At 38.4% G+C, this 27,405-nt stretch overlaps 3 protein-coding genes across 4 annotated transcripts in view; 2 read left to right on the top strand and 1 right to left on the bottom strand.

Moving 5' to 3' along the window:
* The first annotated feature begins 2,260 nt into the window (after nucleotides 1–2,260).
* Nucleotides 2,261–4,240, top strand: LOC117983519 (enolase-phosphatase E1-like). Its single transcript, XM_034970087.2, has one exon. It carries the CDS (start codon nucleotides 2,262–2,264, stop codon nucleotides 4,110–4,112), a length of 1,851 nt encoding a protein of 616 aa, XP_034825978.1. The 5' UTR covers nucleotide 2,261; the 3' UTR covers nucleotides 4,113–4,240.
* Nucleotides 4,241–4,362: 122 nt separating this feature from the next.
* On the bottom strand, nucleotides 4,363–8,530 carry Aprt (adenine phosphoribosyltransferase). Its single transcript, XM_034970506.2, has 3 exons — nucleotides 8,142–8,530; nucleotides 7,629–7,866; nucleotides 4,363–6,649 (listed from the first exon to the last, which is right to left on the bottom strand). Exons 1-3 carry the CDS (start codon nucleotides 8,228–8,230, stop codon nucleotides 6,425–6,427), a joined length of 552 nt encoding a protein of 183 aa, XP_034826397.1. The 5' UTR covers nucleotides 8,231–8,530; the 3' UTR covers nucleotides 4,363–6,424.
* Nucleotides 8,531–9,280: 750 nt separating this feature from the next.
* Nucleotides 9,281–27,405, top strand: part of LOC117983871 (calponin homology domain-containing protein DDB_G0272472-like) — a 30,915-nt gene continuing 12,790 nt past the window's right edge. For both annotated transcript variants that reach the window (XM_034970501.2, XM_069499969.1), the window contains exons 1-2: nucleotides 9,281–9,604; nucleotides 12,152–12,310. In XM_034970501.2, coding sequence (XP_034826392.1) covers nucleotides 9,509–9,604; nucleotides 12,152–12,310 — 255 coding nt within the window. In that variant the 5' untranslated portion in view covers nucleotides 9,281–9,508. The remainder of the gene's footprint in view (nucleotides 9,605–12,151; nucleotides 12,311–27,405) is intronic.

Raw genomic sequence — 27,405 nt, 5'->3', positions numbered from 1 at the left:
ATCTTTGTTATTTTTTCTTTGTGTTGTCATAAAATTTTTAGTCAATTATAGAGATTTCACTAAAGCTTTGGTGTTTTTAACAACTTAACAATAACAAACAAAATTTGTAAATTTGCAATTATTCAAAACACGATACGCGTACCTTCTCTACCGACAGTTTTGTCAACGGTACTAGTTGCTCGACACTTTTGTCTAGTGCTGACATCACTAAAATGGCGGTCAAGCGCATTAGCAGTTTGCGGGACTTATATCTACTCTACTAATGCATTAAACTTGAGCAATTCAATATCACTTGCTACAACGCGACGGTGAAGGAACACATCGTGAGAAAATCTTCATGCCATGAGAGTTCTCCATGATGTTCTCAAATGTGTGTGAAGTCTGCCAATCCACACTTGGCCAGTGCGTGGTGGACTAGATCTCTATTCATTCTTTATAGACGAGATCTGTTCTCGGTATAGTGGTGTGCTGGCCTAATCCTCTAACTCAGATGAGACCCGTGTTTAGTAGTGGGACGGCTATGGATTGAGATAACTTAGTTCTATAACTAAACTTACCTACCAAATGTATTTTTATTTGCTTCAAGTTTTCGTTTATTACAAACCTTGTCTAACATCAGCGGTCTACCCTGACATTGCGTATCTTTCGAGCATCTTGCTTCTCGGAAACGATCTACATTACCTAAGTAGTTGTTACGTCCTCTAATTCGTATGAGTTTAGCGTGCGCTGATACTACGTCGATAAAGACGTATGTTTGGTACAGTCGGCCCCAAATTGAACGGAAGTACCTATACTCTATCCACAGAAAGCAATTAGTACCTATAGGCAGAGTTTGGTATGTTATATTACAGTTCTTGCAATTCACGAAGGCTACTGAACTTTACTTGTGGTAACGTCGTTTACATGGTCATTGTGTAAGTGTGCGTGCATGTCGGACCAATCAGTCGCGAGCAAGCGCTGTCAAACGCACACATTTAGTGTACCTTACGTATACCGATACGACTAAACACAAGCATGAGTCAGTGGCCTTCGTGAAATGCAAGAACTATACCTATCAGAGGTTCGACGAAGCCGTCTATAACATTGTGCGGTAAGGAGGGGCGAGCGACCCGGGATCTTCATAATACCGGGGCATTTACGAGATCAAAGGACTATTGTGTCTCCATAGTGGTATTGGACTCTTCAAATGACAGAGACGAAAATGTCAGTTGGCGTTAACCATTTTGAGTCACCGACCAATCACAAACGAAACTAAGTTTTCGAATCGAATTGCCAATGTTTTTTGTAAACATTTTTGAATTGAATTTTGAGTGTATTTTGAAAACCAACATGTTTGTAATTGGTTGTCTACTCAAAATGGGCGGCGGTAATTACTTAACATCAGGTGAGTCGCCTACTCGTTTGCTCGCTATCTCTATTTAAAAAAAAGGTTAATTAATGGTTGTCTCTGTCAAGTACGGGATTACGTAACAGAGAGAGCCCTATACGATCTTCTATCCGTGGATAGAGTATAGTTTGGATCCTGTGATACTAGCAAATGATACTTAGTATCTAACCTACCTACGGGTACAGTAGGCTCACTCCTCAAAGACGCTTATATAAATAGCGAATCTTATCACGACGCAATATAAAGTGCAATTCAGCTCGCACAGTCGCAGTCTAAAGTTTAACAAACATTTCTTCTATCAAACTTTGTGTTTGTTTTGATTGTCTCTAATTATTTTTTGTTTTATTTTTCAGGAATCTTAGCGATGAAAATTTCAGTAAGGTTACGAACACCTTCCTAAGGTTGTCTGGGAGATAAAATTCTTTTTATGACTAATTGGTTGTGTAGTGAAATAAAAAGAAGTTAAAATTGTTTGATTTGAATAAGGCTGAAAAAAATCCTTCATGGTTGTAGTAGGTAGTTGTAGTTCAAAGGTTGTGCAATTTTCTGAGCGGCTGATGAATTCGTATCCTTCTCGGATCTCGTACCTAAGTTTAAATAGATAGGTAATAAGTAGGTAGATAACTATAATAATAATCTTATAACACCACAAGAGAATAGATGAGGCAATGTTGTTACGTTTCCGATTTGTCAATGACTGTACACTTAACTACAGTTTTCCTCTAGGAAGAAGTTATTTCGTGCTCAATAAAAATGTACTTATTATGAAGGCAACTAACGCTGTGATTTCATCTAAATATTTTCCTTAAACAACCTGAACTATATAAGAGTCATGCTGAAGGATCCCACCACAGTGTAACAATAGCATTCGAAGATGCATAGCACAGTGGTAGTTTTATTCAGTTTGTTTTGTATAGGATGGAGCAAGGATATAACGCTAGGTAATGCGGAAGGAAGGAAAATCTTCGACGAAGTGCGACAAGCGAATCCTGCTATATGGAGACAGTACGAAAATGTTACAGTCATAGCGCCGGACAATGAACTCATAAGTAAAGTTGTCATCACAGATAAGCGCCCAGAAAAGGATGGAGATGTCCAAATAGTTAGTGGTGGAGACGGACAGAAGTCCGTTACTATAGAACTAAAAAGTCCCACTGTTTTAAGAGGATATGAGTTCCATATTGAAGTCTATTCTATGCCTGATACAGTAGTCACTGATGCAGAAGAAAATTTAAACAATGAAGATGTGACTCCTGGACAGAGAAATGAATCTACAGAGATACCTGATATTATTAGTAATAATAATAACGATGATAAAGAAACACAAAGCAATGAAAGTACAGAACTTCCTGATAATGTGAATAGTAAGGACATTAAAGGTTTTCCTACTATAGTTACAGACGATGTTCAATACGATAGTAATAGACCGGCTCGTGAGACTGAAGATGAAGAAAATAACTCACAAACTGATGTGCCTGAAGATAAAATAAGTTTTGAAAGTGACAAATCCACCTCTGAATCTGAGGAAACCGTTTCTGAAAGTGACGGAGCTATTCCAATAGAGCAAGATATTACAACCGAATTACCTGAAGCAGAAAATACTGAGGCAGACGTAAACCCTGATAGTATTAGGCCAGCACGTGAAACGGAACTCCATACTTCTGTAATTGCTAGTGCGCCTCTAGTTACATTTTCAACTGTAGATGAGGTGACAACCGAGGCCTCAAGTGAAACTCCAATGACTGATGCAACAAGTGAAGTGAATGACGCAACAACTACAGAGGCAATAACATTACCTTCTGACCAAGCTACATTTACACCTGTAGCTTTTGATAACAGTAAAAACATACCCGATTATGCTTCTCTAAATATTTTGGATTATATCAAGAACAGAGAAAGACCTATCCGTCGTACAGAAGATGAAAAACATGAAGACAATGTAGGGACGTCCGAATCATCGGTCGAAACTGATGAAAATAATGATGAAACCACTCCCCTAGCAGACGAAACTAGTTCTATCGAACCAGAAGATGATACTGTCGATTTGATTCCACCTAAAATAGACGCAAGCTATAATACCGACTTTGCTGATGTACACACTACAGCAAATCCTACAGAAGGCTCTGTAATGAATAATGGACCTAGAGCTGGACGTGGAATTGATTTTGATAGTGATATTGAAAAGGAATCTACTACAACCTCTATTAATACTGATGAGGAATACACTACAACTCCCGCAAATGCTGACGTCACAACTCCAACATTAGACGAAGATCATACAACTATAGCTTCGTTAGATGACCAATTTAGAAACACTCGTGATGCTAGCACGGACGTAGAGGATGAAAATGATGTAAATATTTCTGGAGAAACGTCACAAGGGAATGTACCAAATGAAGGAGTAGTACCCTCTGTAGAAGTAGACGGTATGCAGCCTAAAAGAAATGTAATAATAGTCAATTTGGAAGAATTTATAGCAAGGGATGAGAATAATAGATTCATGTACGCATTACCTATCGTGCTAGTTATAAACAGTGAAAATAATAACTACCCTATCATTAAAATAATCGCTGAGAACGCGTCAGATGATCGTGAGACGGGAGTATTTCCAACACTGTCCTCAGATGAATCTTTAGAGCCGAGTGAATTCGATTATAAACTTATAGAAAATTCTAGAATAAAAGGAGATTACATGCCATCGGGAGATTCTGATCAGAGTCAGTAATGTATTATAATGATATTTTTAAGTTTTTAGTTATGTTTTCTTGCTTTTATTTATTTAATTAACTAGATACATAAGTCGATACATACTTAAATTTAAGTACCTATACGAATAAGTTTATTTAATTACCTACTCTATAATAATTTTGTAAAAATATTTTTTTTTTGATGTTCGTTACAAGAATGAATTGTTTTTTAAATTTTACTTAGGTTTATTTAGGATTTAGGATAAATAATACAATAAAATTCACATAGTAACAAAAATAAAATATATCCATATTTTCTTTCAAATATTTTGTACAAAAAGATTTCAGTTAGGTGCACAACAAATTTTACAACACAATTAATGTAACATGTCAAATTAAATTGTTGTAATTAAACTGAAACTTACTAGATAATATTATACACTTCAAAAATGTTTAGTTTTGATGTGGAATGTATTTTTATGTATTTTATCTTAGCGAGATATAAGTACCTACCTACCTACTTACATTAAAAAAATTGAGCTTTCATACACTATATTATAATAAAATTTCAAAATTGAACTGATATGCCTGAAAATATGTTTACTAGGTACCTAAATCATTTAAAATGATTGTAAAAAATATGTATACAAATTATCGCAAACATTTCAACAACTTAGTCTGAGATCTATAGAGTGACTTAAGTTTTAGTTAAGATGAGACAGACTTACATATGTCTCGTTTTAACAGTGTCTTAAGTCTGAGCTAAGTCAAAGTGCACTCTATAGATTTCATCCTTAGAATGCAATCATTGTCAAACTATGTCACCCTTTCAGTTTGTAACTGCCTACTGATTCACTAACCAAGGGTGAGATCTATAGAGCACACTCTGATCTTGCTCAGACTTAAGATTGAGTTAAAACGAGACAGATTTATGTGAGAGATACAGCTGTCTCGTTTTAACTCTGTCTTAAGTCAGAGTGCGCTCTATAGATCTCACCCTCAGTGTCTACACTGAATGATAGCACAGAGTTCTTTGACATTTTTTGTTTAAATTATTGGTTTTTGACGAAAAACAATTTTAATATCACTAGCAATGAACAAAGTACCAACTATTTTTAAATGAGCTCGGTGGCTATAAATCAGTGTTAGACTGATGCCCGGTTTCTGAACTCGTCACTTATGTTCTCATTAGCTGTTAATTCAATAAAGTTATGTATAAGATAAACGTCGTTTAACTGTCCATGCGTTTCTAAATACAACAAAAACTATGAAACTGATAACCAGTTCATTATTCTGTCACTAGATGGGTCTGTTACAGGAAACGAGTTTGAAATGCATATTATTATTTTATTTCGCCACCAACACTAGTTTTATTAATAATAGTAATTTTTTCTATGCTAAATAACTGGCTAAACACTGTTTTTGCAAACGAACAAATCACTATTAAAATACTTTTTAATCTAAAAATACGCAAATCATAAACTACCTAGTAACAGATGAAACGTCAAATAACTTTATGGAATTGTTAAACGGCGCACATTGGCCAGTTAAGTTTAAACGGAGTTTATCTTGCATTGCGTTGTTCAGAAACGCACTGTCTCGAGTTATCGGACTAATAGCGCTATTGAATAGATAAACCGTCGATAAAAGTACTCAGAAACCGGGCATGAGTTAGCGAATCACCCCGGGTATGATAACGGCACGGATCTCAAGGCAAGGATACAAGGAGGTTCGAGGATACTTGTGAACGCGTACAATCGCCCACACGCTCTATAAATGATTGGTGTGTGTGTGGCAGACTACGAAGACGCGCGGTAACCAATGCGGGAGGGAGAGTATGACGTGATATGACAGCCGACTAATCACAGAATATTGTCCTCCCGACCGAATTTCGGCTAAAGCGGCCAATCTCGATGGAGATTAGCCAACTGCGCGGGAGATATTATGGTGCCGAATTGTGTGCGCAAACACAGGTGCACTCTCGATTCCCTCACTCTCATAGCCCAATGGGACGGAAATCCGACACAACCAGAGAGAGATCAGACGACCGACGGCTTTACGTGCTCTCCGAGACACGGGGGTGAAACACCACCAACTTCCTAATTCCGGGCTAGTGGTACTGAGGTATTGAGAGAATTTCTTAACAGAAAACTCCAATGCCTAACGAATTTTTTGGTCCAACCCAGGAATCGAACCCAGGACCTCTTCATCTACAGTCGAACTACACCCATCACGCACCGCTAATGAAACCCAATATAATATGACTTCTGTGGATTCAAGATCATGCCTTTAGTTCCTTGCCGAGTACTATACTCTTCCCTCTTCAAAAAATAAAAAAAAGCATAAAATGCTAATCATATGTTATCAAAGAATGTACGGAGATATCTTCTGGAATGTTCTTCCTTCCCTTCAAAGAGGTCAACTCTATGATAACGAGGCTTCCTAGGACATTGGCTCCACATGCTTGAAGCAATTTGGATGCAGTTGCTATGGACCCCCCGGTGGCTAACAGGTCATCTATTATGAGGCATTTGAGACCTGGATGGATGGAGCTCTTCTGTATTTCTAGAACATCCTGTAATCACGATTTATTTGATTTAATGAGGAAGTTTCCAAGCAACGTTCAATAAAATTTTCATAGATGACTCTGAATACTACCACCACAAAAGATGAAAAATGATACCTATATCTATATGATCTATACTTTAATGTTTAGGTTGTGTCAGTCAATGACATAGATGAAGAGTAAGAGCTACCGTGCACTGCAATTTTCCATGCGTTTCTACCCCACAAAATCTGTGAACTATAATAGAAGTAATTAATTAATTTAGCATCCGATTTAAATTTAAAAATTTAAAGCATAGATCATATAGATATAGCTATTATTTTTCATCTTTAGTGTTGGTAGTATTTAGCGTCATCTATGAAAATTTTCTCGAACGTTGCCTGGAAACCTCCTTGTTAAAAAGGCTTGAAAAGTGCAATGTAGTTAAGACCAATATCAGACTGGGACAAATTGGCGGCGCCACCGTGCTACCAAACGAAAAACACCAGACCCCCAATTGTGTAAGATAAACGTAGGTATTCATCGTTATCATAATCGTCAAAAATTCTGCCCTTTGATTGGCTGCGAAAAAATGTAAACAGCGAATCAACCAATCAAAAGGCAGAATTTGTTGACGATTACGATAACAATGAATACGTTTATTACTCAATCGGGGGACTGAGCAGACTCAAAAGTGCAATTTAGTTAAGGCCAATATCACACTAGGACACCATGACGGCGCCACCGGTTGCTCCACCGTGGTGTCTTAAGCTACCAAACGAGAAACACCAGAGCACACCAGGGTGACAGCAATCACCTCACACATCAACGTGCAAATAACACTGTCACGCACGAGAACAGCCAAAGTGGCCAAAATATAATCATTTTTTCTCATTCCAATAAGCGCTTAAATGCATTTAGCTATCTCGCTCTGACACTAAGAGTCACAATAGGACTACTTTAGAATATCATTATGGATTATTAAGGAGTATAAATTATATCAACTTACAGAACCATACTCTAAGTCATATTGGTGCGACAGCACCTCCCCAGGCAACTTCCCTTTCTTCCGTACTGGCAGACATGCAATACCAAGCTCAGCCGCCACCGAGAATGAGAACAGGAACCCTCGGGACTCCAACCCCACCACTGCTTCAACATCTGGGTACTTGGTGCGAATAGTCTCTACTAGCAGACCTTGCAGTAACTTGCATGTTGGTCCATCAGATATGGCCGAGAAAATATCCCTGGAAAAGTATGAAAAGTTTAGTTTTTTTTATTTATTTTCAACTATTATCATTACAAGATTAGGGGAACAATCCATACTAATATTATAAATGCAAAAGTGTGTCTGTCTGCTAGCTAATCACAGCCCAACAGTTTGATGAAATTTGGTACAAAGTTAGCTTACATACCGGGTAAGGACATAGGCTACTTTTTATCCTGGAAAATTAAAGAGTTCCCACGGGATTTTTTAGAAACCTAAATCCACGCGGACAAAGTCTCATCTAGTGTAACCTACCAAAATAAAATTCCTTTTTTAGGAAAGTCCGAGTAGCTTTTTATTTTTGATTTCAGTTCTTGAACTTTTTTTACGTAGTTTGAATCCATTTCTATTTTTTTTTTACTAGGAAGTAGGAACTTTGTTTGGTTTTAAATAATTATCTTAAATTTCAGTGTTATGTTTGTAGTAGCACCATCAAATTACTTTTAGTTTCATTTAGTTAACTGATATTTTATAAAAATGGCTTATTAGATAAAAACAATATAACATTGGATAAAACAAGTGGCATAAAACAACAAATTCTTAAAATTGTTAAAACGTTAAACAAAGAGAATTTTTTAAATTTTACAGATTAGTAGATTTTCAGTCACATGCACACGTGATGCACATGCACATGCACAGACCCACAGACCAATAACTGCACAGACCATGCACAGCTATGGCCTATGCCCCCCAGGCCCTACCACAGAGCAGCTGCGGCTGCGCCACAGAGTACATTATATATGGGCTGCGCTATTGCGGGAGAATGACAGCTACACTGTCACGATCGCAATCACCTGTTTGGTTGACGCTTGCTCACTATTGGCTACAAAGCATTGTTGCATCAACAATCGCACAAATTCAGCCAATCAGAACAATTGAGATTGTAATAATGATTGATGCAAGTTTTAAAGGCAATCGCTCTACAGCACGTAATCTGCCCCCCCTACCCCACCCGTAGATAGAGTAATAAAGGTAGATGCAGGAACGTTTGCTTTCTCATTCGCACTAAAAAGAGAGTACAGATAAAGTTACTAATGTAATAAACAGAGACGCAGCTAATCTATTTTTTGTCCCTTATTGTGTAACTGGGTTTTTTCAAGAATACATAGGTACTCAAGTTGCAAAACAAACTTTGAGAATTCGTGGCGTAATTGTATTTCTCATGAGAACATGAGTCACTATGTCGAGTCACGACCCCGCCTAGAGTAATAGTGTTCTGTGGTCACGACTCACGAGTGTCTTTCTAGTATATAGTAGATAATCTATGGTGTCATCTGTAAGGCCTTAAAGGACTGTTATCCAGGGCCGTAAAATAAATTAAAAAAAAAAAAAAAAAAAAGTGTCATCTGTCAATATTGACAAATGACCAAAATGACATGTTGATGTTGATATTTTTAAATTAAGAAGGCGGTTAAAAGTTTGTGATTTGGATTTTGGATTGGATTTGCTTTTGTTACATAAAAATCAAATTATTGTTTAAACACATCAAAAGTATAACACTACGATAGACAGATTTATAAGTTGCATTAAGTTCTACGAAAATTCTTCAACAAATAGCGGGCTTGATTTCCCGCCATCAAATAATCGGATGAAAACTTGAAACTGGCTCATCACAATTCACAATGTTATCAACGGAGGATTTAGAAAGGCTAATTACAGAGAAAAGACGTGAGATAGAGCAAGAGAAAACTTTCCTCGGCCTTTCGCTGGGTAACAATGTAAGATAATTTTGTTTTTTACTAGGTATATTTCAGCCCTAGTGTGGTGTTTCTTTTACCTACCTGTTGCCGGCGCGGCCTGTGGCACATGTCGATGGAAAACTCGACTATATTGATTTTCCGGCTTTTCGCCAGTCGCCGGTCACCGTCCTATCGATTCGACCGCTCAGACGTTTTCAAGAATACAAGTTTTTCAGTGCTTACTGCTTGGTAAATGTTTAAAATATTTTATGAAGTGAAATGTTTCTGTTTTGATTACTTATTATTTATTTAGTTTTGAGTTCTTATTAAATCAGTAAAGTTGTTGGGGTAAGTCAATAATAATATCTTATTGTGTTTACATAAATCACAGAATAGTAAACTCAATATATTTTGATATATTCAATACATTCTATTATTTACTTACTTATATGGATACAATTAATTTGTAGTAGTCCAACCCCCGAACCACTAAGCTATTGAGCAGTCGGTTGTATCTAAATTCTATTATTTTGGACATAAAAGTTCTTTATCTAGATACTTTTATTTGTTACCTACCAAATAATTATTGCAGATTTCTTTGTGCAGTGGTGTGCACTGTGGCCTTATTAGTGGGAAGGTCCTGGGTTTGATTCTGAAATTTTATAATTGGTAGACTTCACACACTTTTGAGAACATTATGGAGAACTCTCAGGCATGCAGGTTTCCTCACAATGGTTTCCTTAACCATTACAGCAAGTAATATTTAATTCATTAAAACACACAACTCTGAAAAGTTAGAGTTGTGTGCCCGGGATCAAACCCCCTACCTCCGACTAGCAGACGGATATCCTAACCACTGGCTATCACAGCTTTTAGATGGGCATCATCTAGTAACAAATAATAATGAAATGGTTTTAAATGTCAGCCCTTTATAAATAACCTAACTACCCACATTCTTTCAAAATTAATCACCAACAATAAAGCTCTGTTCAAACAGGCGAATAACGCGCGGGACGCGGGACGGAAGTCGCTCGCGCCGATTGTGTCAGCTAACTTGTATGGATGTGTTCAAATTGACGCGACCAGTCGCTCATGTTGAAGCGAAACTAAAGCGAGATGCCCGGCGGGATTTTTTGATCTCGCAATGCTGTTCAATATGGAACTATTTTTCAAAAAGTGAAAGAGAATGTATATTACTTACATCGAATCTTGTAATTCTTCTTCTGCTACGGCAAACAACAGTAAAACTTCATCTTCGAAATCAAGAGACATGATGTTTGTCTATTGAAGAACCAAAAATGACACGCTGGAAGTCGCATCAGTTTGAGAGGCTAAGCGAGCGAGCGAATTGCAAAATCGCGTCCCGCGCGTTATTCGCCTCAGTTTGAACAGAGCTTAAACCAATGAATACAAAATCTTTTGTTACTTATTAAATCAGAAGTTCAAGGCAAGACTGAAGCAACTATTAATCTTGTAGGAAGCTTTATTGTGTGGTTATTTTGGCTCTATACATTTTAAATTCAATGGTTTCTCTAATATGCATGGAGTGTGAACATGAAATGTCAAATTATATTGATTGTTGTGTGCCTTTCTGTTATTAATTTTTCTTCTTTTGTGTATAATAGAATTCTGAATGAAATTATACAACATTAGCTTTAGTATACGCAAAACCTGAAAGTAGTTTGTTCAGAATCAGTAACATAATCGATTGCAATCATTTATAGTACGGCTTATATTTTGATTTTTGAGTTATGATAGCCTAGTGGTTAGGACGTCCGCCTTCTAATTGGAGGTAGGGGGTTCGATCCCGGGCACTTACTTTTCGGAGTTATGTGCGTTTTAATTAATTAAATATCACTTGCTTTACCGGTGAAGGAAAACATCGTGAGGAAACCTGCATGCGTGAGAGTTCTCCATAATGTTCTCAAAGGTGTGTGAAGTCTACCAATCCGCCCATGGCCAGCGTGGTAGACTATGGCCAAAACCCTTCTCAGTCTGAGAGGAGACCCGTGCTCTGTAGTGAGCCGGCGATAGGTTGATCATGATGATGATGATGATATTTTGACCAAAAAATACTTTAAAATCCTGCAAGTTTGAACACCGAGTTGAATGACCGCATGCACCAGCTGATTCGAGCCGCGCGAGCGGGAGCGCGCACGATCGACGCCAGCTGTCCCGTTCGCTCACAGCCGCTTGCTTAGGGTGACCATGTTTTTCGAAGACAACGACTCAACACAACAAGCTTATGTAAAAATATTTGACACCTGTTTCGATTTTTGCGTCAACTAAAACTAACATTGTATACTTACCGCATAACTTATCCGTCAATTAATCAATCAGGCCTTTATGAGGACATCTAGGCTCCTTTTTATCCGAGAAAATTAGAGTTCCCACAGGATTTTTCAAAACCTAAATTCATGCAGTCATTGGCATTATCTAGTGTTAAAAATACGAAAGTATGTCTGTTTGTTATCACAGGCCTAAGGTTAACCAATCTTGATATTCTGAGACCAATATTCTGAGATAATGCATACAGATAGATAAACTGAAAGGATTTTGTTTTATAGTGATAATGATTTGTTTCAGAATGTAGACGAAAACAACAATAATATAAAGGGTGTAAAGCGTGTGCTAGTCAGCCGTCACAGGGCCCTGTCCGAGAGCAATGTGCCACCAGATGCAGATCCCGAGGAAAAACTACCTCACGAAGATGAAATCTCGCCTGATCTAGAAAGATATATTCGGGTAAGTTTATTTTATCATCATCATCAGTATCATCCATACATTAATCCATCGCCGCGCCGCCCCACTTCTGAGCACGGGTATCTGCTCACAATTTTATGTAATCGTATGGCTTTTTGATTTATAATAAGCGTATATTAAAAAAACACGTTTATTGATACGCCCGCCTAGTTCACTCGTTTAGCACCACCTGGGGAATATGGGTGCAGAGAGATAGAAGGTAATTCCTGTGGACGTGAGAAACGGGGCACCCTCCAGTAACATTCTCAGAATGAGAAGGGTTGCCATTGTCTGCCACGCTGGCCAATTGCAGATTGGCAGACTTTACACACCTTTGAGAACATTATGGAGAACTCTCAGGCATAAAGGTTTCCACACGATGTTTTCCTTCATTGTTAAATCAAGTGATCTTTAATTACCTATTTAAATCACCGAAAAGTTAAAAATGCTTGCCCGAGATCGAAGTCCCGACCTCCAATTATGAAGCGGATGTCTTAACGCATCGGCAGTTCCTCTGGTGCTGCAAATGTTCATGGGCGGCGGTAATCACTTAACATCAGGTGACCCGCCTGCTCGTTTGCTTGCTATCTCTATTTAAAAAAAACCTGCCAAGTGCGAGTCAGGCTCGCACACTGAGGGTTCCGTACTACAGTCGTATTTTTTCGACATTTTGCACGATAATTCAAAAACTATGATGCATAAAAATAAATAAAAATCTGTTTTAGAATGTACAGGTGAAGACCTTTCATATGATACCCCACTTGATATAGTCACTCACTTCGAAAGTTGAAAATACTAATTATTAGTTCATGACCACAATTTAATTTTTTTGTGTGATCTAACCCTAAAGTCGCGGTTTTCAGATTTACTGACTGAAATGGGACTGGGCAGGTCATGTGTGCCGTATGCCAGATGAGTTATGGGCAAAATCTGCTTCTTTCTGTACTCCCCAGAATCATCAACGCCAGCGTGGTAGGCCGAAGCGACGTTGGCGTGGTGAGTTAGATAAGTACGGTTACGTAGCCTGATATGGCACGGAATGGGGAATGGTAGAAGGAAGGAAACAAGAGTAAAATAGGTACCTTCTAGGCAAACGCGTCGCATCTTAGGCCACATCATCACTTCCCATCAGGTGTTATCGTGGTCAAGCGTGCGCCTATCTCTACATAGTATAAAATAAAGTCTGTATGTATGTATGTATGAACGCGAAGATCTTTTAAACTACGCAACGGATTTAAATGCGGTTTTCACCAACAGATAGAGTGATTCAAGAGGAAGGTTTATAGCTATAGTTTAATTCTCAAAAAAATTGAGATCCCTAGAGAAATTAAAATAATGTGAATTAGGTCTGAAAAAAATCCTCTCATTTTTTTAGAGTTTCCGAGGCAACACCTCAATGACACCACATTAGTATCTACATTGCACCCATGCGAAGCCGGGGCGGGTCGCTAGTATAATGAATAAAAAAAAGGATCAGAGGGAGGCCTTTGCCCAGACATGGGACAGTGCAGGCTGATTTAGATTAGATAGGTCGACTGCGTCTAAATGGTTGACGTGATTTTATCGCAGCAATGCGCATGTTCGAAGTACTGCAGAGATTCCCCCCTCCTGTGGGAGGAATATGTCCCTCGGGGCACCAAGGTTATGCATTTATTCTGTCAACTGATCAATATCGCGGCAGCCAGGCTGGGGTAAAGCTTAGGGCCTTTTCACAATACTTGCGGTACGTCGCGTCGAAAAAATCTACGACAACGCATAACGCATCGTGAGAATTTACATGGGGTCACACTGAGGTGCGACGTTGCGATGTCCTACCGCAAATATTGTTAAAGGGCTCTTAGACTAAGGTCCACACGATGCGTTTCCGGTGCGTTGCGGTGTCGCACTACTGGGGATTTCAGTATTGGAAACCACATGGGCACTGCCTTGCCGCTTCGGCAGAAAGTATGACCCCACCTCGTATCTCTGGTCTCAAGTCCATTGCGCGTGGGTTGCGACGTCGCACGACGTCGTATTGTATGGTATGCATCAATGCATCGTGTGGTATGGTACAGCGATTTCTATGTAGATGACGCAGCGGCACCGCTCAGGCGCCGCATCGCTGACGCATCGCATCATGTGGCTTCAGTCTTATAGTCATTTAGTTCCGACATAAGTTAACCCTTGGGTTATTTACTAAGACATAGTTTAGGGCATATCTACGAATAGCTGTAGTTTGCAACTTCCTCGGCATAAAATATGAAAATTTTTTTTTGGTCTTCCTATTTTAATCTCGATCATTTATTTATGGGAAAAGTTGTCCACCTCAGTCTCCAAGATGCCATTAGTGTCTTTCGAAATCCCTTCAGCGGTTAAGTCATATTTCCACCTGAGGGGAGTGGAGAGGAATTGCGTTCAGTCGACGAAACAGATTTTTAAAAGATGATGTAATATTTTTTTGTACGTCATCGATTAAAAATCTGATTGGTTGAACACACTACATAGCTCTTCTACGCTCCGCTTAAGTGGAAACCGGGCCTTAAGCTGTAAAAAGACAATTTAGATACTGACAGACCCTTTTTCTTTTATATTAGGAAGATTGTCGGAACTAGAAGAAATTAAAACTATTCTACTTCTGATTTAAATTTTTTTTTGCTGAAAACTGCTACCTAAACCTCATAGTACCTACACGACAACTGGTCGAGATGCAATCGGGGGGACGCCCCGCATACCCGCACGTCACCTGCACCGGGTTAGCGCGGGGGCTGTGCGGGTGTGCGGGGCGTTCTCACTCCCATTGCCATCTCGACCTGTCGCGTACAATACCTATTACAAAATCTATGTATAGGTGACGAAGCCAAGAGTTTGATTGCAACGCGTTGATGCACTGATATTCGTTTCCGTTGAGATTATAATCGCGTATTGTTCTAGCCAAGGCTGCAGCCAAGTTCATATCATAAACACATTAAAATGCTCACTACGATAATTTATAGGCCTCTGAGTTCTGACCTACATTATGTAGGTATATATTGTTATGGCGTTGCAGTGACCTTTTAACATTTTAGTATTGCAAAATGTGGGTTTTAAATCGTTTAGCATGTGGACTTTGCCCACTTTTGGGTATAAGCTATCCCAGTTGAGTGTATGTCCGTATCCGTGTACATTTTATACTCCAGTTAATAAAAAATAATATGTTCATTTTTAGGGTTCCGTACCTCACAAGGAAAAACAGAATCCTTAGGTGTTTTATTAAATTCTTTATCATCATTTTTAGGGTTCCATACCTCAAAGGAACCCTATAGAATCATTTTGTTGTCTGTCTTTCGGTCTGTCAAGAAACCTACAGGGTACATCCCGTTGACTTAAAATCATTAAATTTGGCAGGTAGGCAGGTCTTATGCCCGAGAGTTCTCCATAATGTTCTTAAAGGTGTGTAAAGTCTGCCAATCTGCACTTGGCCAGCGTGGTAGACTATGGCCAAACCCTTCTCACTTTGAGAGGAGATCCGTGCTCTGTAGTGAACCGGCAGTGGATTGATGATGATGGTGATAATAATGAATAAAGAGTTTTTGAATTTCATTGAGAGTAATAAAAGTACCAGCAGTCTCATAATATCGCAAGTGATTTAGTTTGCGCCGACATACACTCGCGTCATAAATAATATGATTATTTTAGACCTGCGGGGCGATTGTCTAAAACCTGCATCAATCATTATTACAATCTCAATTGTTCTGATTGGCTGAATTTGTGCGATTCTTGTTGCAACAATGCATTGTGGCCAATAGTGAGCGAGCATTAACCAATCAGAGATGATTGCGATCGTGACATTGTAGCTGTCAAACAACCGCGGTAGGGCCACTGTTGCAAAAACACCGCGGCCAATGAATCCGTAATCCATGACGTAATGATGATGATAAAGGGATGTTATATGGAAAACTGTTAAAGAAGCTACAAGATGTAGTCCAGTCATTTGCCTGGAAAGTTTTGAAAATTGGTGATAAGCTAAAACGAGACAGATTTATGTGAGAGATATAGGCTCAGTCGTGTTTTAACTATGTCTTAAGTCTAAACTAAGTCAGAGTGCGCTTAGTGGAAAGGAACATGAGGTTATTTACAATACTAAACACTTTAGCTCCCGATATTAGGTACCAGATTTGCACAGTTGTGTAGGAGTCGCAATATTGACACAGTTGAAGAAGCAGACCCGAGTCGCGATGCAAATGTGGTTTATCATTTATCACGCACATAAACTGCAAAAGCTTCTTCGTTTTCCGGTAGGCCCAATACGCACACTAACACTAATTATATCTCTTGCATATAGTTGACCGAGATTCGATGGAGAAACATTAAGATTAGTTTACAACACTTAACACTTTAGCTCCCGATATTACCAGATTTGCCGAGTTGTGTAGGAGTCGCAAAATTGACACAGTTGAAGAATCAGACCCGAGTCGCGATGCAAATCTGTATTATCATTTATCACGCACGAAAACTGCATACAAAAATTAGTGTTTCCAGTACATAGTTACCTAATATAAGTTAATAACTTGAAAGTAGTTTACAGTGGAATTATGGAAGATACTTCTGAAATAAGTGAAGTAAGTTAACGTTTTTGTATGAGCCGTCGTGGTCTTAAAATCCGTATTGGGGCTTGTTTCGTGGATCCTTATCTCGGGCAGGCATCTCGGTTGTCGAATATACAACACCACAAAAATATATCAATCAATCATCAATACCTACTTATAATAAAACTGTAACAGGTCAAATTCTGTACATTGAAGATATTTTGAAAATTTTTTTCGAGGGCACTCTATAATCGATACTGAACCCAAAACTGTATTTTTTTTCATTTTTGTCTGCCTGTCTGTCTGTCTGTCTGTATCACGGCCGCGCATCACGCTGAAACTACTGAATGGATTCCAATGAAACTTGGTACGATTTGAGGTCATACTATGAGGAAGAATATAGGATACTTTTTATCCCGAAATTCAGCATGGTTCCCGTAGGAGAGGGGATGAAAGTTAAAATGTATACTGAGTTGTAATTCATTAACGCGTAGTCCGATTTCATTCATTCTTTTTTTGTTAGAAAGGGGATATTTTAAAGATTGTTCCGTAAATATTTCAAGGTCATCGGTTTTTAACCGACTGTCAAAAAGGAGGTGGTTCTTTTTTCTACATCGATTTTTTCGAGGTTTCTGGACCGATTTGCAAAATTTTTTTTTAAATCGACAAAAAAGTTTACGTCGTGGTCACATAAAAAAATCTGGATTCAACTCCTTAATCCTGATGCTGCAGGGTTACTGCCCGCCTGGGTTATCAAGATTCAGGAAGTGTTCATAGTGAATTCATATTGTAGGTACCAAGCAACGACAACAATCCCGAAAAATCAAAGAGTTCCCGCGGGATTTTAAAAAACGTAAATCCACGCGGACGAAGTCGCAGGAATCAGCTAGTCGTAAATAAAAGTATATCGTACTGTGGAACCAACTCCCATCGGTGGTGTTCCCACTAGATTACAACATGGGGTTATTCAAGGGGCGGACCAACAAATTCCTAAAAGGCCGGCAACGCATCGGCAGTTCCTCTGGTGCTGCAAATGTTCATGCACTTAACATCAGGTGACGCGCCTGCTCGTTTGCTCGCTATCTCTATTTTAAAAAAAATATTCCGAAAATAAATGTACTTGTTGTACTGGCGGGCAACAAAGTGTTTTTTTAATAAAGAATATTAGCCAAGTAATTGCTGACTAATATTCCCCTTTTCCCTGCAATTAAGCGTAAAGCTTGTGCTAGGAGTAGGTACGACAATAGTGCAACTGGTGGGATTTGAACCGCGCGGCGACCTTTCGGTTTTAAGTCCGCTCCTTTAACCGTTGAGCTATCGAGACTCTAGAGTGATGTCATAAGGCTTCCGCTTTTCTATTATAAGTTGGGGAACCCTAAAAATATAATTTTGGGAATCAATAATATTATCTAGGTGCGTTGCTTAGGGAGTGTTGGCCTAAACATTATAGTCTGCATTAGCTAAATTGGCTATACCATAGACTAGGGTTGCCAGGCGTCCGGATAAAGCTGGACATAGGTAGGCTTTTTGATTACATGTCCGGCCAAAATAAACGGTGTCCGGATTGTCCGGCTTTTGTTAGGCTTTTTAGATTTCGCAAGCGAGCGTGGCCGAGCGCAGGCGAGTCGAATACGTCGGTCGCTCCCGCAGGCGGCAGTGCTGCCCGACAACAAGATTTAAGACAATATTAAAAAAAAAGCTTGATTTTACATACAACTTTTTTGTCGTACCTATTAATATAAGACACAAAATCCTCAATAATGTAGGGTGTCCGGGCTTTCTACCCAAATGTCCGGCAAACTGGCTGGTCTGTCCGGCTATTAGGTTTGGCGACCTGGAAACCCTACCATAGACACACCCTTCAGTTGCCTGCCTGAACAAATATTATCAAGGAAATTAGGTTAATTTAAATTTTTGGATCAATGTTATACCAAAGTACCTAATTAGGATGATACTGTAACTAGCTGATGCTCGCGACTTCGTACGCGTTGATTAAGGTTTTTAAAAATCCCGTAGGAACTCTTTGATTTTTCGGGATAAAAAGTTGGTTTGTCCTTCAATCACGTCGCAAGGGTGCAACGGATTGACGTGATTTTTTGTATGTGTATAGATAAAGACCTGGAGAGTGACATAGGCTACTTTATCCCGGAAAATCAAAGAGTTCCAACGGGATTTTTTAAAAACCTAATTCCACGCGGACGAAGTCACGGGCATCGGCTAGTAAAAAATAAATCATCTATCATTGCGAATGTGTTTCTTACATCAATACACGTAACCCAACAGTTAAATATTATGGTTTAATCATCTTTTGTAACCAGCTATATTTTAACTGTTAGTTGCCCACTTTCCTCGTCATCATAACATGATATGGTAGAGATTAGGAAGTTGTTAATACGAAAGAGTTTATGTAATAAAATAACATTGTTATGAAAACGGTAAAGCTGTACGCTCACCGCCCATAATCCATACTTAATATTATAAATGCGAAAATGTGCCTGTATGTCTGCTAGCTTTTCACGGCCAACAAACAAACACACTTTCGCATTTATAATATTATGGGTCAGGATGTACCTACCTACAGTACGCGGCTGAAAGTAATGTACATCGGCCTTTAGAATGACATTTCGGCCTTGTAGAGCGTTGTCTCTGTCACTCATAAGACAGTGCTCTACAAATCTGCTATCTCCTTCTAAAGGTCGATGTACATAACTTTCGGCCATGTACTGTACCTACCTATTATTATGAAGCCGGTGAGCGCACCGCTTTAGCATTGTTATTTACACTACTGTAATTTTAATAACAGGTCTATTCTCATTTCCATGAAGTTAAAATATATGGAAATTATTTGTGCTTAATCTCTTTATTTATAAACTCAAATAATTTCCGGTCTGGTTCAGCTCAGGCATTTTTAAGGCTAGACGTATGATTATGTGGTAAGAATTCCACAATCCTAATTTTTTATGTCTTAGTTATTTTAACGGCCAATATTTTGTAATAAAATCCACAAAAGTCGGCCAAACCAGCCAGCGCTGGCTAAGTGGCCAGACGTGGCAAATCTGCGCCAAGTGGCCATGTGTCCGTTGGCCGAGCGATATCGCCAAAACTTGGGCCATTGTGTACAGGAGCCATGGGAAATCTGTTATTTTATTTTATTTTATTTTATTTTATTTTATTTTATTTTATTTTATTTTATTTTATTTTATTTTATTTTATTTTATTTTATTTTATTTTATTTTATTTTATTTTATTTTATTATAAAGGCACACAAAACAGGTTTCAACTATAAATGGTCCAAATACAAAAACAATAGATATAGATCTAAGCGGGTGTGTACGCAAAAATGGTAATAGGTAATGTACTAGGCCTTAGAAATGCGGGCCCATTAATTTTCTATATATGTATTTCGAAACCTTAATGGCCAATCTTCATATAATAAATGTGACCCTCAAAAAAAGGTTCCGTACGTCTGAATGCAAAAACGGAACCCTCATTGTAGGATCACACGTGTCTACCCGTCTGTCCGTCTGCAACGTGTTGTTTAATTAAATATTCGACTACATAGTCATCTGTGCAGCGACAAGCTCGTCGCACCTTTAACTATCACTACCAATATTATAAATGCGAAAGTGTGTTTGTTTGTTGGTTTGTCCTTCAATCACGTCGCAACGGTGCAACGGATTGACGTGATTTTGCATGGGTATAGATAAAGACCTGTAGAGTGACATAGGCTACTTTTTATCCCTGAACATTAAAGAGTTCCCACGGGATTTTTAAAAATCTAACTCCACGCAGACGAAGTCGCGGGCATCCGCTAGTTTCTGTATATTTTCAGAATTCTGTGAATACAGAAAAATAGCGTCTGCTGAATTCAGCACTCAGTTTATATCGTGATGTGCTAACCGATGGATGTGGGCTGTGTAACGTCTGACGTACCTAACTAAACGTTCCGAGTTTGTATGTAACTTTGAACGGTCGATGTTTCAAGTTAAACTACCATACCTCTTCCAAGTTAGCCCGCCTCCATCTGACTGCATCTTCACTTACCACCAGGTGAGATTGCAGGTGACTTGACATCAAACAAAAAAAGTGTTCTAACTTATTGGACTGTGTTTTGTGTTTGGTTCGTGTGATGAGTGTTATTATATACACGAGTTGAAAGGATGTTTTAACTATTTGATCTGGAATCTGGACTTTACTTTAGAGTTGGAGTTTGGACCAAAGAATTTAGAGTATAGAAGTGGAAACGAGCATGAGTTTGTTGCTGCGCACCACGAACTCTTAATAAGGTACTCAACGAAATGGAATTTGTAGTTTTTAATACGGGGACAGACTTAACAGACACGACAGACATACAGACATCAAAGTGGTCACATAAGTTTTCATTTTGAGGTACGGTACCCTAAAACTGAACAGAAAATTATACATAAAACCAACCTATAGAAATCGTTAAACGGGCCGATTCACGCGAGACGTTTACCCTACCATCGATTACAATAACAATCATAATAAATAGCGCCACGATCAAGTCGTTCCAGTCGTCTGTGGGTTGTTCTCACGCAGCCACACGCGATATGGAAATTAAAGGGTTTTGCCTGTAGGTTTTCTTGACAGACACGACAGACAGACGGACGGACAGACAGACAACAAAGTGATCATATAAGGTTTCCTATTGAGGTACGGTATTCTAAAACTGAACAGAAAATTATACATAAAACCAACCTATAGAAATCGTTAAACGGGCCGATTCACGCGAGATGTTTACCCTACCATCGATTACAATAACAATCATAATAAATAGCGCCACGATCAAGTCGTTCCAGTCGTCTGTGGGTTGTTCTCACGCAGCCACACGCGATATGGAAATTAAAGGGTTTTGTCTGTAGGTTTTCTTGACATACACGACAGACAGACTGACGGACAGACAGACAACAAAGTGATCATATAAGGTTTCCTATTGAGGTACGGTATTCTAAAAATGAACAGAAAATTATACATAAAACCAACCTTATAGAAATCGTTAAACGGGCCGGTTCACGCGAGACGTTTACCCTACCATCGATTACAATAACAATCATAATAAATAGCGCCACGATCAAATCGTTCCAGTCGTCTGCGGGTTGTTCTGACGATATGCCGCACGCAATATGGAAATTAAAGGGTTTTGGGTCACGGGGATTAGAATACCTCGTAAAGACGTTTTTATGCATTGATTAATATTAATTCAGGTCAAAATTTCTAGACTGTAAACGACCGGACAATTTTGAAGTAGGTAGTGCAGGTCACTAACGGTGAGATCACCACTATATCATCTTACATTACAAATTAAAATTTTGACCATCAGGAAGCGTAAAATTCTATATATAAAAATGAATCGCCAAATGTGTTGCTGATCGCAAATCTCGAGAACAGCTGAACCGATTTCGCTTATTCTTTTTTTATAATATTCCTTGAAGTACGAGGATGGTTCTCACGGAGAGACAAATTTAAAAAATTTGATTCGACTGTTAGGCGGTACGAAGTTCGCCGGGGCAGCTAGTTCTGAATAAATAATTTGAGTTTGAGTTTGATCTATAGAGCGCACTCTGACTTACTGAATACTCATTAAGGGTTAAGGTAAGCGCGTTCTGACTTAGCTTAGACTTAAGACAGAGTTAAAACGAGACAGATGTATATCTCTCACATGAATCTGTCTCGTTTTAACCGAATCTTAAGTCTGAGTGTCAAAGTGGCGCTCTATAGATCTCAGCATAAATGTCAGTTGAGATTTCGCTTGTAAGTTTTATCCACGTTTTACCCATAAAGTAAACTCTCACTAGGAAAGACTTTTGAGAAACTACCCGATCGAAGCCGTGGGTGGCTTGATAGTTTAAACATGTTTCTATTTTACACCAATTTTTCCGCTTGGAACTTTCATCAGGCAAAGAAACCAACGTGTTGTTTCGTTATGCGATGCTATCATACGCGAGTATGTAAATCATTCAGTTTCTGGGCCATTGGTTGTGATTACGTCTGACGATTGTGTGGAAATGGGGGCTTTGTTCTGTTGGTCTTCAGAACCATTTTTGATTCATATAAGCTAACTCCTCCGACCCGCCTCCGCTTCACAGGGGTAGCTTATTACAATTTTCGTTGGGACCTCAAATTTTTTGAAAATAAAATATAACCTATGTCATTCAGAAATAATGTAGCTTTCTATTGGTGAAAGAATTTTCAAAATCGGTTCAGTAGTTCCAGAGATTGCTTTCTACAAACTTTACCTCTTTATAATATTAGTCCATAATATTCATCATCAAAAGTCAAAAGTCAAAAAAGTTTATTCAAAATAGGTTATAAATTACACTTTTTGATAGTCGGTTGTTGCATTTGTAAGATGATGATAGTGGTAATAATGGGCTACTTGACTCATATCTAATTTCGTCCAATAAATCATTATTTATTATAGTATTTTGCTTAAGACAACGAAATATATCAATAACAATTATTAAAAACGCAGGATGGATATATAAATCCAATTTTAAAAAATACAGTTTTTATTTTTATTTGAAACGCAGAAAACGCTGTCAGCCATGATGTGAAGTCATTAAATATGTAAACAAAGAAATGTCATCCCTATGTCACGCGGGGACTAACGTAGTATCCATATATATAAAATTTAGAGTCCTGACTAACTTATATATCAACGCACAGCCTGAACATCTAAACAGCTGGTCCTAGATACATGAAATTTGGTGGGTGTGTTCTTTGTAGGTAAAGAGAAGGTATCCACTAGGAAAGGATTTTTTGAAATTCCACCCCTGAGTGGGTTAAATGGAGGTTTGAAATTTATGAAGTCCACGCGGGCGAAGTCACGAGCATAAGCTAGTTTTTATATATTTCTAAAAACTCATAGTAAACGTAAAAAAATATCGTTTTCTCTTTATAAATTGAATAAGTTATTACAACAAAGTGATCTTTGCAAAAATAAATTTGGGTTGAAGTCGTTAGTCATATAGGATCCCTTTAAGCAAGTCTTCGCGTGTTACGTATATTTATTTCACTGGGCACTCTAATCCACAACTTTCCTGTGGTCTTTATCGATGCGTTTTTTACATTCTCGGATGATACAATAACGAAAATTACTATATTTTTCATGTACACTAGTATAGAAGTCATGTTTATTAAACTTTGGGAGGTTATGCTGTTGTTTACAAATGCATGACGTCAGAGCACAGATAATCTATCGGCCAAACATGGCCGACAGTGTTTTCACCTGTCTAAGAAAAATATATTTTTAAATGAAAGTTTTACGGTTTTTAGGGCGCAAAAAAATATAGTGTTAATTTTTTTGATATAATAGCACAAATATTAACCATTTAAGACCAACTTTAAAAAAGTGTCAAGTAGCCTATTTTTATGCGAACTCCTAACTAAAGCTACGAGGGAGGGAGGGTGTATGGTAATACGGTTTAAATGGCATTTGTTGGCGGGCTATTCGATCCTACCCTTGACGCTGTCCACCTATACCTATAATACAGGGTGTAACCAGAACGCTAGCAAAAACTTAGCGTTATTGTTATACTACCTAAACACAATCCAATGCCAATAACCATTTGCCTCATTGTAGTTTTAGTGATTTAGTATTTTTCAAACCCGCAATGTATAGCGTGCAAAACTCGGGTCAATGCTCCGCCAACGATGCGGCATTGACTCCGAGTGACCTACTTACGCAACGTTCGTTGACCTCTAGCGTCAGTCAGATGTTTTATTTGCAATATATCGTAAACTTTTACAAAATCATGATTTTTATATAATTTTTTTTCGGGTTTTTTTTGTGGTATCATATCAGTAATAATCAAGCTATCACCTGTCTTCGTTTTTGCCAGCGTTCTGGTTACACCCTGTATCAATCAATCAGCTTGTTTGCGTCCACTGCTGGACATAGGCCTTCCCTAGAGCGCGCCACCACACACGATCCTCCGCCTTCCTCATCCACCCACTTCCCGCTACCTTCTTAAGTTCGTCAGTCCAGCGGGTTGGAGGTCGTCCCACACTGCGCTTGCGGTTACGCGGTCTCCATTCCAGAACACGTCTGCCCCAGCGGCCATCAGTTCTGCGGCAGACGTGGCCTGCCCACTGCCACTTCAGCTGGCTAATTCGTTGAGCTATGTCAGTCACTTTGGTTCTCCGACGAATTTCCTCATTGCGGATTTTGTCCCTCAGAGATAAGACCCTGTATAAGACCTTCAAATTCCCACACGGCTTCTTGCCATAAACTCTTGTTATATGCCATAACCGACGGGGCGTCAGGAAATTAAATAGCCACTATGTTAAGTCACTAAGTGCCGTGGAGTGATGTAACGAAATAAGTTGCTGAAGTTAGGCGTTAATGGTTTTTTTTATTATGAACGACAGCTCCAAACCTTGATGGTGTCATGGTTTATTTCGTGAATGAAAGATTATCGACATGAAAATCAGCTAATATACATGATGTAACCAGAACGCAAGCAAAAACGAAGACAGGAAATAGTACTGATGATTACTGATTATGATACCACAAAAAAAAAACGCGAAAAAATATATCTTATATTTTGTAAAAGTTCACGATATATTGCAAATGAAACATCTGATTGACGCTAGAGGTCAACGAACGTTGCGTAAGTAGGAAGTCAACGCCGCGTCGTCAGTGGGACCCTAGTTTTGCACGGGTTTGAAAAATACGAAATCACTAAAACTACAAAATGCGGTAAATGGTTATTGGAATTGAATTGTCTTTAGATAGTAATATAACAATAACGCTAAGTTTTTGCTAGCGTTTTGGTTACACCCTGTATCACATGTACCCACAGCTGATCATCATTTAGATATACCTACATCATGTCAAATCTCTAGGGGTACGACAGGCAACGGTGCTCAAATTTCGTTCTAGGTCACATTTAGTCTAATTGTGTGCATAATATTATTTCATATTTTCGGTAAGAAAAATTGATTTGGGTTTCGCCTAGACCCTCTAGATACATATAGCTCCCAAAAGACATCAAAATTCGCAACTCCCGATCGAGGTAGCTGTTTTTTCAAAATTCGACTCTTTCTATCTACTAGGTATCTACTATTTGCGAACAGGGTAAAAAATATTTGCAATTCTAATGCAATGACTGAACAGGCTTTAATTGTTGTAAGTGCCGCGTTTTACAGCGATCTGTAAAAAAGAAAGAAAAAAACCGACCAAGTGCGAGTCAGACTCGCGCACTGAGGGTTCCGTATTACAGTCGTATTTTTCCGACATTTTGCACGATAAATCAAAAACTATTATGTATAAAAATAAATAAAAATCTGTGTTAGAATGTACAGGTAAAGTCCTTCCGTATGATACCCCACATTGGCATAGTAACTAACTTTTAAAAAAATTGAAAAAAATCACGTTGTATGGGGGCACCCCCTTTTAATATTTGTTTTATTTTATTTTGATTTTATTTATTTTTAAAGTGAATATATAACTAAATATTCTATGAATATTTCAAACGTCTACCTGTTGTCGTTATCAATATCGAGCAAAAACGAGCAAAAAAAATCACGTTTGTTGTATGGGAGCACCCTTAAATATTTATTTTATTCTGTTTTTTCAGTTTTTGTTGTTAAAGCGGCAACAGAAACAAATCATCTGTGAAAATTTCAACTGTCTATCGCGGTTCATGAGATACAGCCTGGTGACAGACGGACGGAGAGCGGAGTCTTAGTAATAGGGTCCCGTTTTACCCTTTGGGTACGGAACCCTAAAAAGAAGCAAGCAATTTGCTTGATTAACTACGTGCCGCAGTAACGCGTTAATAAGTTAATTGAGCTGTCACAGCAAAGACTAGTTTACACATTGTACCTACAAATACTTAGCTAATTTTGCTGTACACAATCTCTAAAATAAGCTAAATTGACAGATCTGAATCTAGTGCTTTCTTTTTCTGCATAGAGCATTTGTAATTTAATTTTTAATTTTTTAATTAGGGTTCCGTACCTCAAAAGGAAAAACGAAACCCTTATAGGATCACTTTGTTGTCTGTCTGTCTGTCTGTCAAGAAACCTACAGGGTACTTCCCGTTGACCTAGAATCATGAAATCTGGCAGGTAGGTAGATCTTATAGCTCACATTCGAGGAAAAATCTGAAAACCGTGAATTTGTGGTTACATCACACAATAAAAAATTAAATTGTGGTCATTAACTAATAATTAGTACTTTCAATTTTCTAAGTAAGATAACTATATCATGTGGGGTATCATAATATAAAAGGTCTTCACTTGTGCATTCTAAAACAGATTTTTATTTATTTTTATGTATAACAGTTTTTGAATTATCCTGCAAAATGTCGAAAAAATACGACTGTAGTACGGAACCCTCATTGCGCGAGCCTGACTCGCACTTGGCCGGTTTTTTTGTATTTGAAAGGACAATCAACAGGTTACACAAAGAAAACTTACAACTACACAACATAAATAAAATGCCTTTGCCCTTTGGTGGCATCGTGGAAATGATTAAATTCCAAACCACTTCCGGCAATCGAACCCGGGACCTCCCACTAACAAGAC

The sequence above is a fragment of the Maniola hyperantus genome, chromosome 7, assembly GCF_902806685.2.
Source record: "Maniola hyperantus chromosome 7, iAphHyp1.2, whole genome shotgun sequence".
Lineage (NCBI taxonomy): Eukaryota > Metazoa > Arthropoda > Insecta > Lepidoptera > Nymphalidae > Maniola > Maniola hyperantus.
The sequence above is the reverse complement of the archived record's forward strand: the minus strand, read 5'-3'. Positions and strand labels throughout refer to the sequence as shown.

Excerpts from the sequence above, each read along its gene's own strand:
- LOC117983519 (XM_034970087.2), top strand. The coding sequence starts at position 2,262 with ATGCATAGCACAGTGGTAGTTTTATTCAGTTTGTTTTGTATAGGATGG.
- Aprt (XM_034970506.2), bottom strand. The coding sequence starts at position 8,230 with ATGGATTCAAACTACGTAAAAAAAGTTCAAGAACTGAAATCAAAAATA. Across the intron at positions 7,867-8,141 it reads AAAAAAGGAATTTTATTTTG|GGATATTTTCTCGGCCATAT; the intron begins GTAGGTTACACT and ends ATACTTTTCCAG. Across the intron at positions 6,650-7,628 it reads ATGACTTAGAGTATGGTTCT|GATGTTCTAGAAATACAGAA; the intron begins GTAAGTTGATAT and ends TCGTGATTACAG.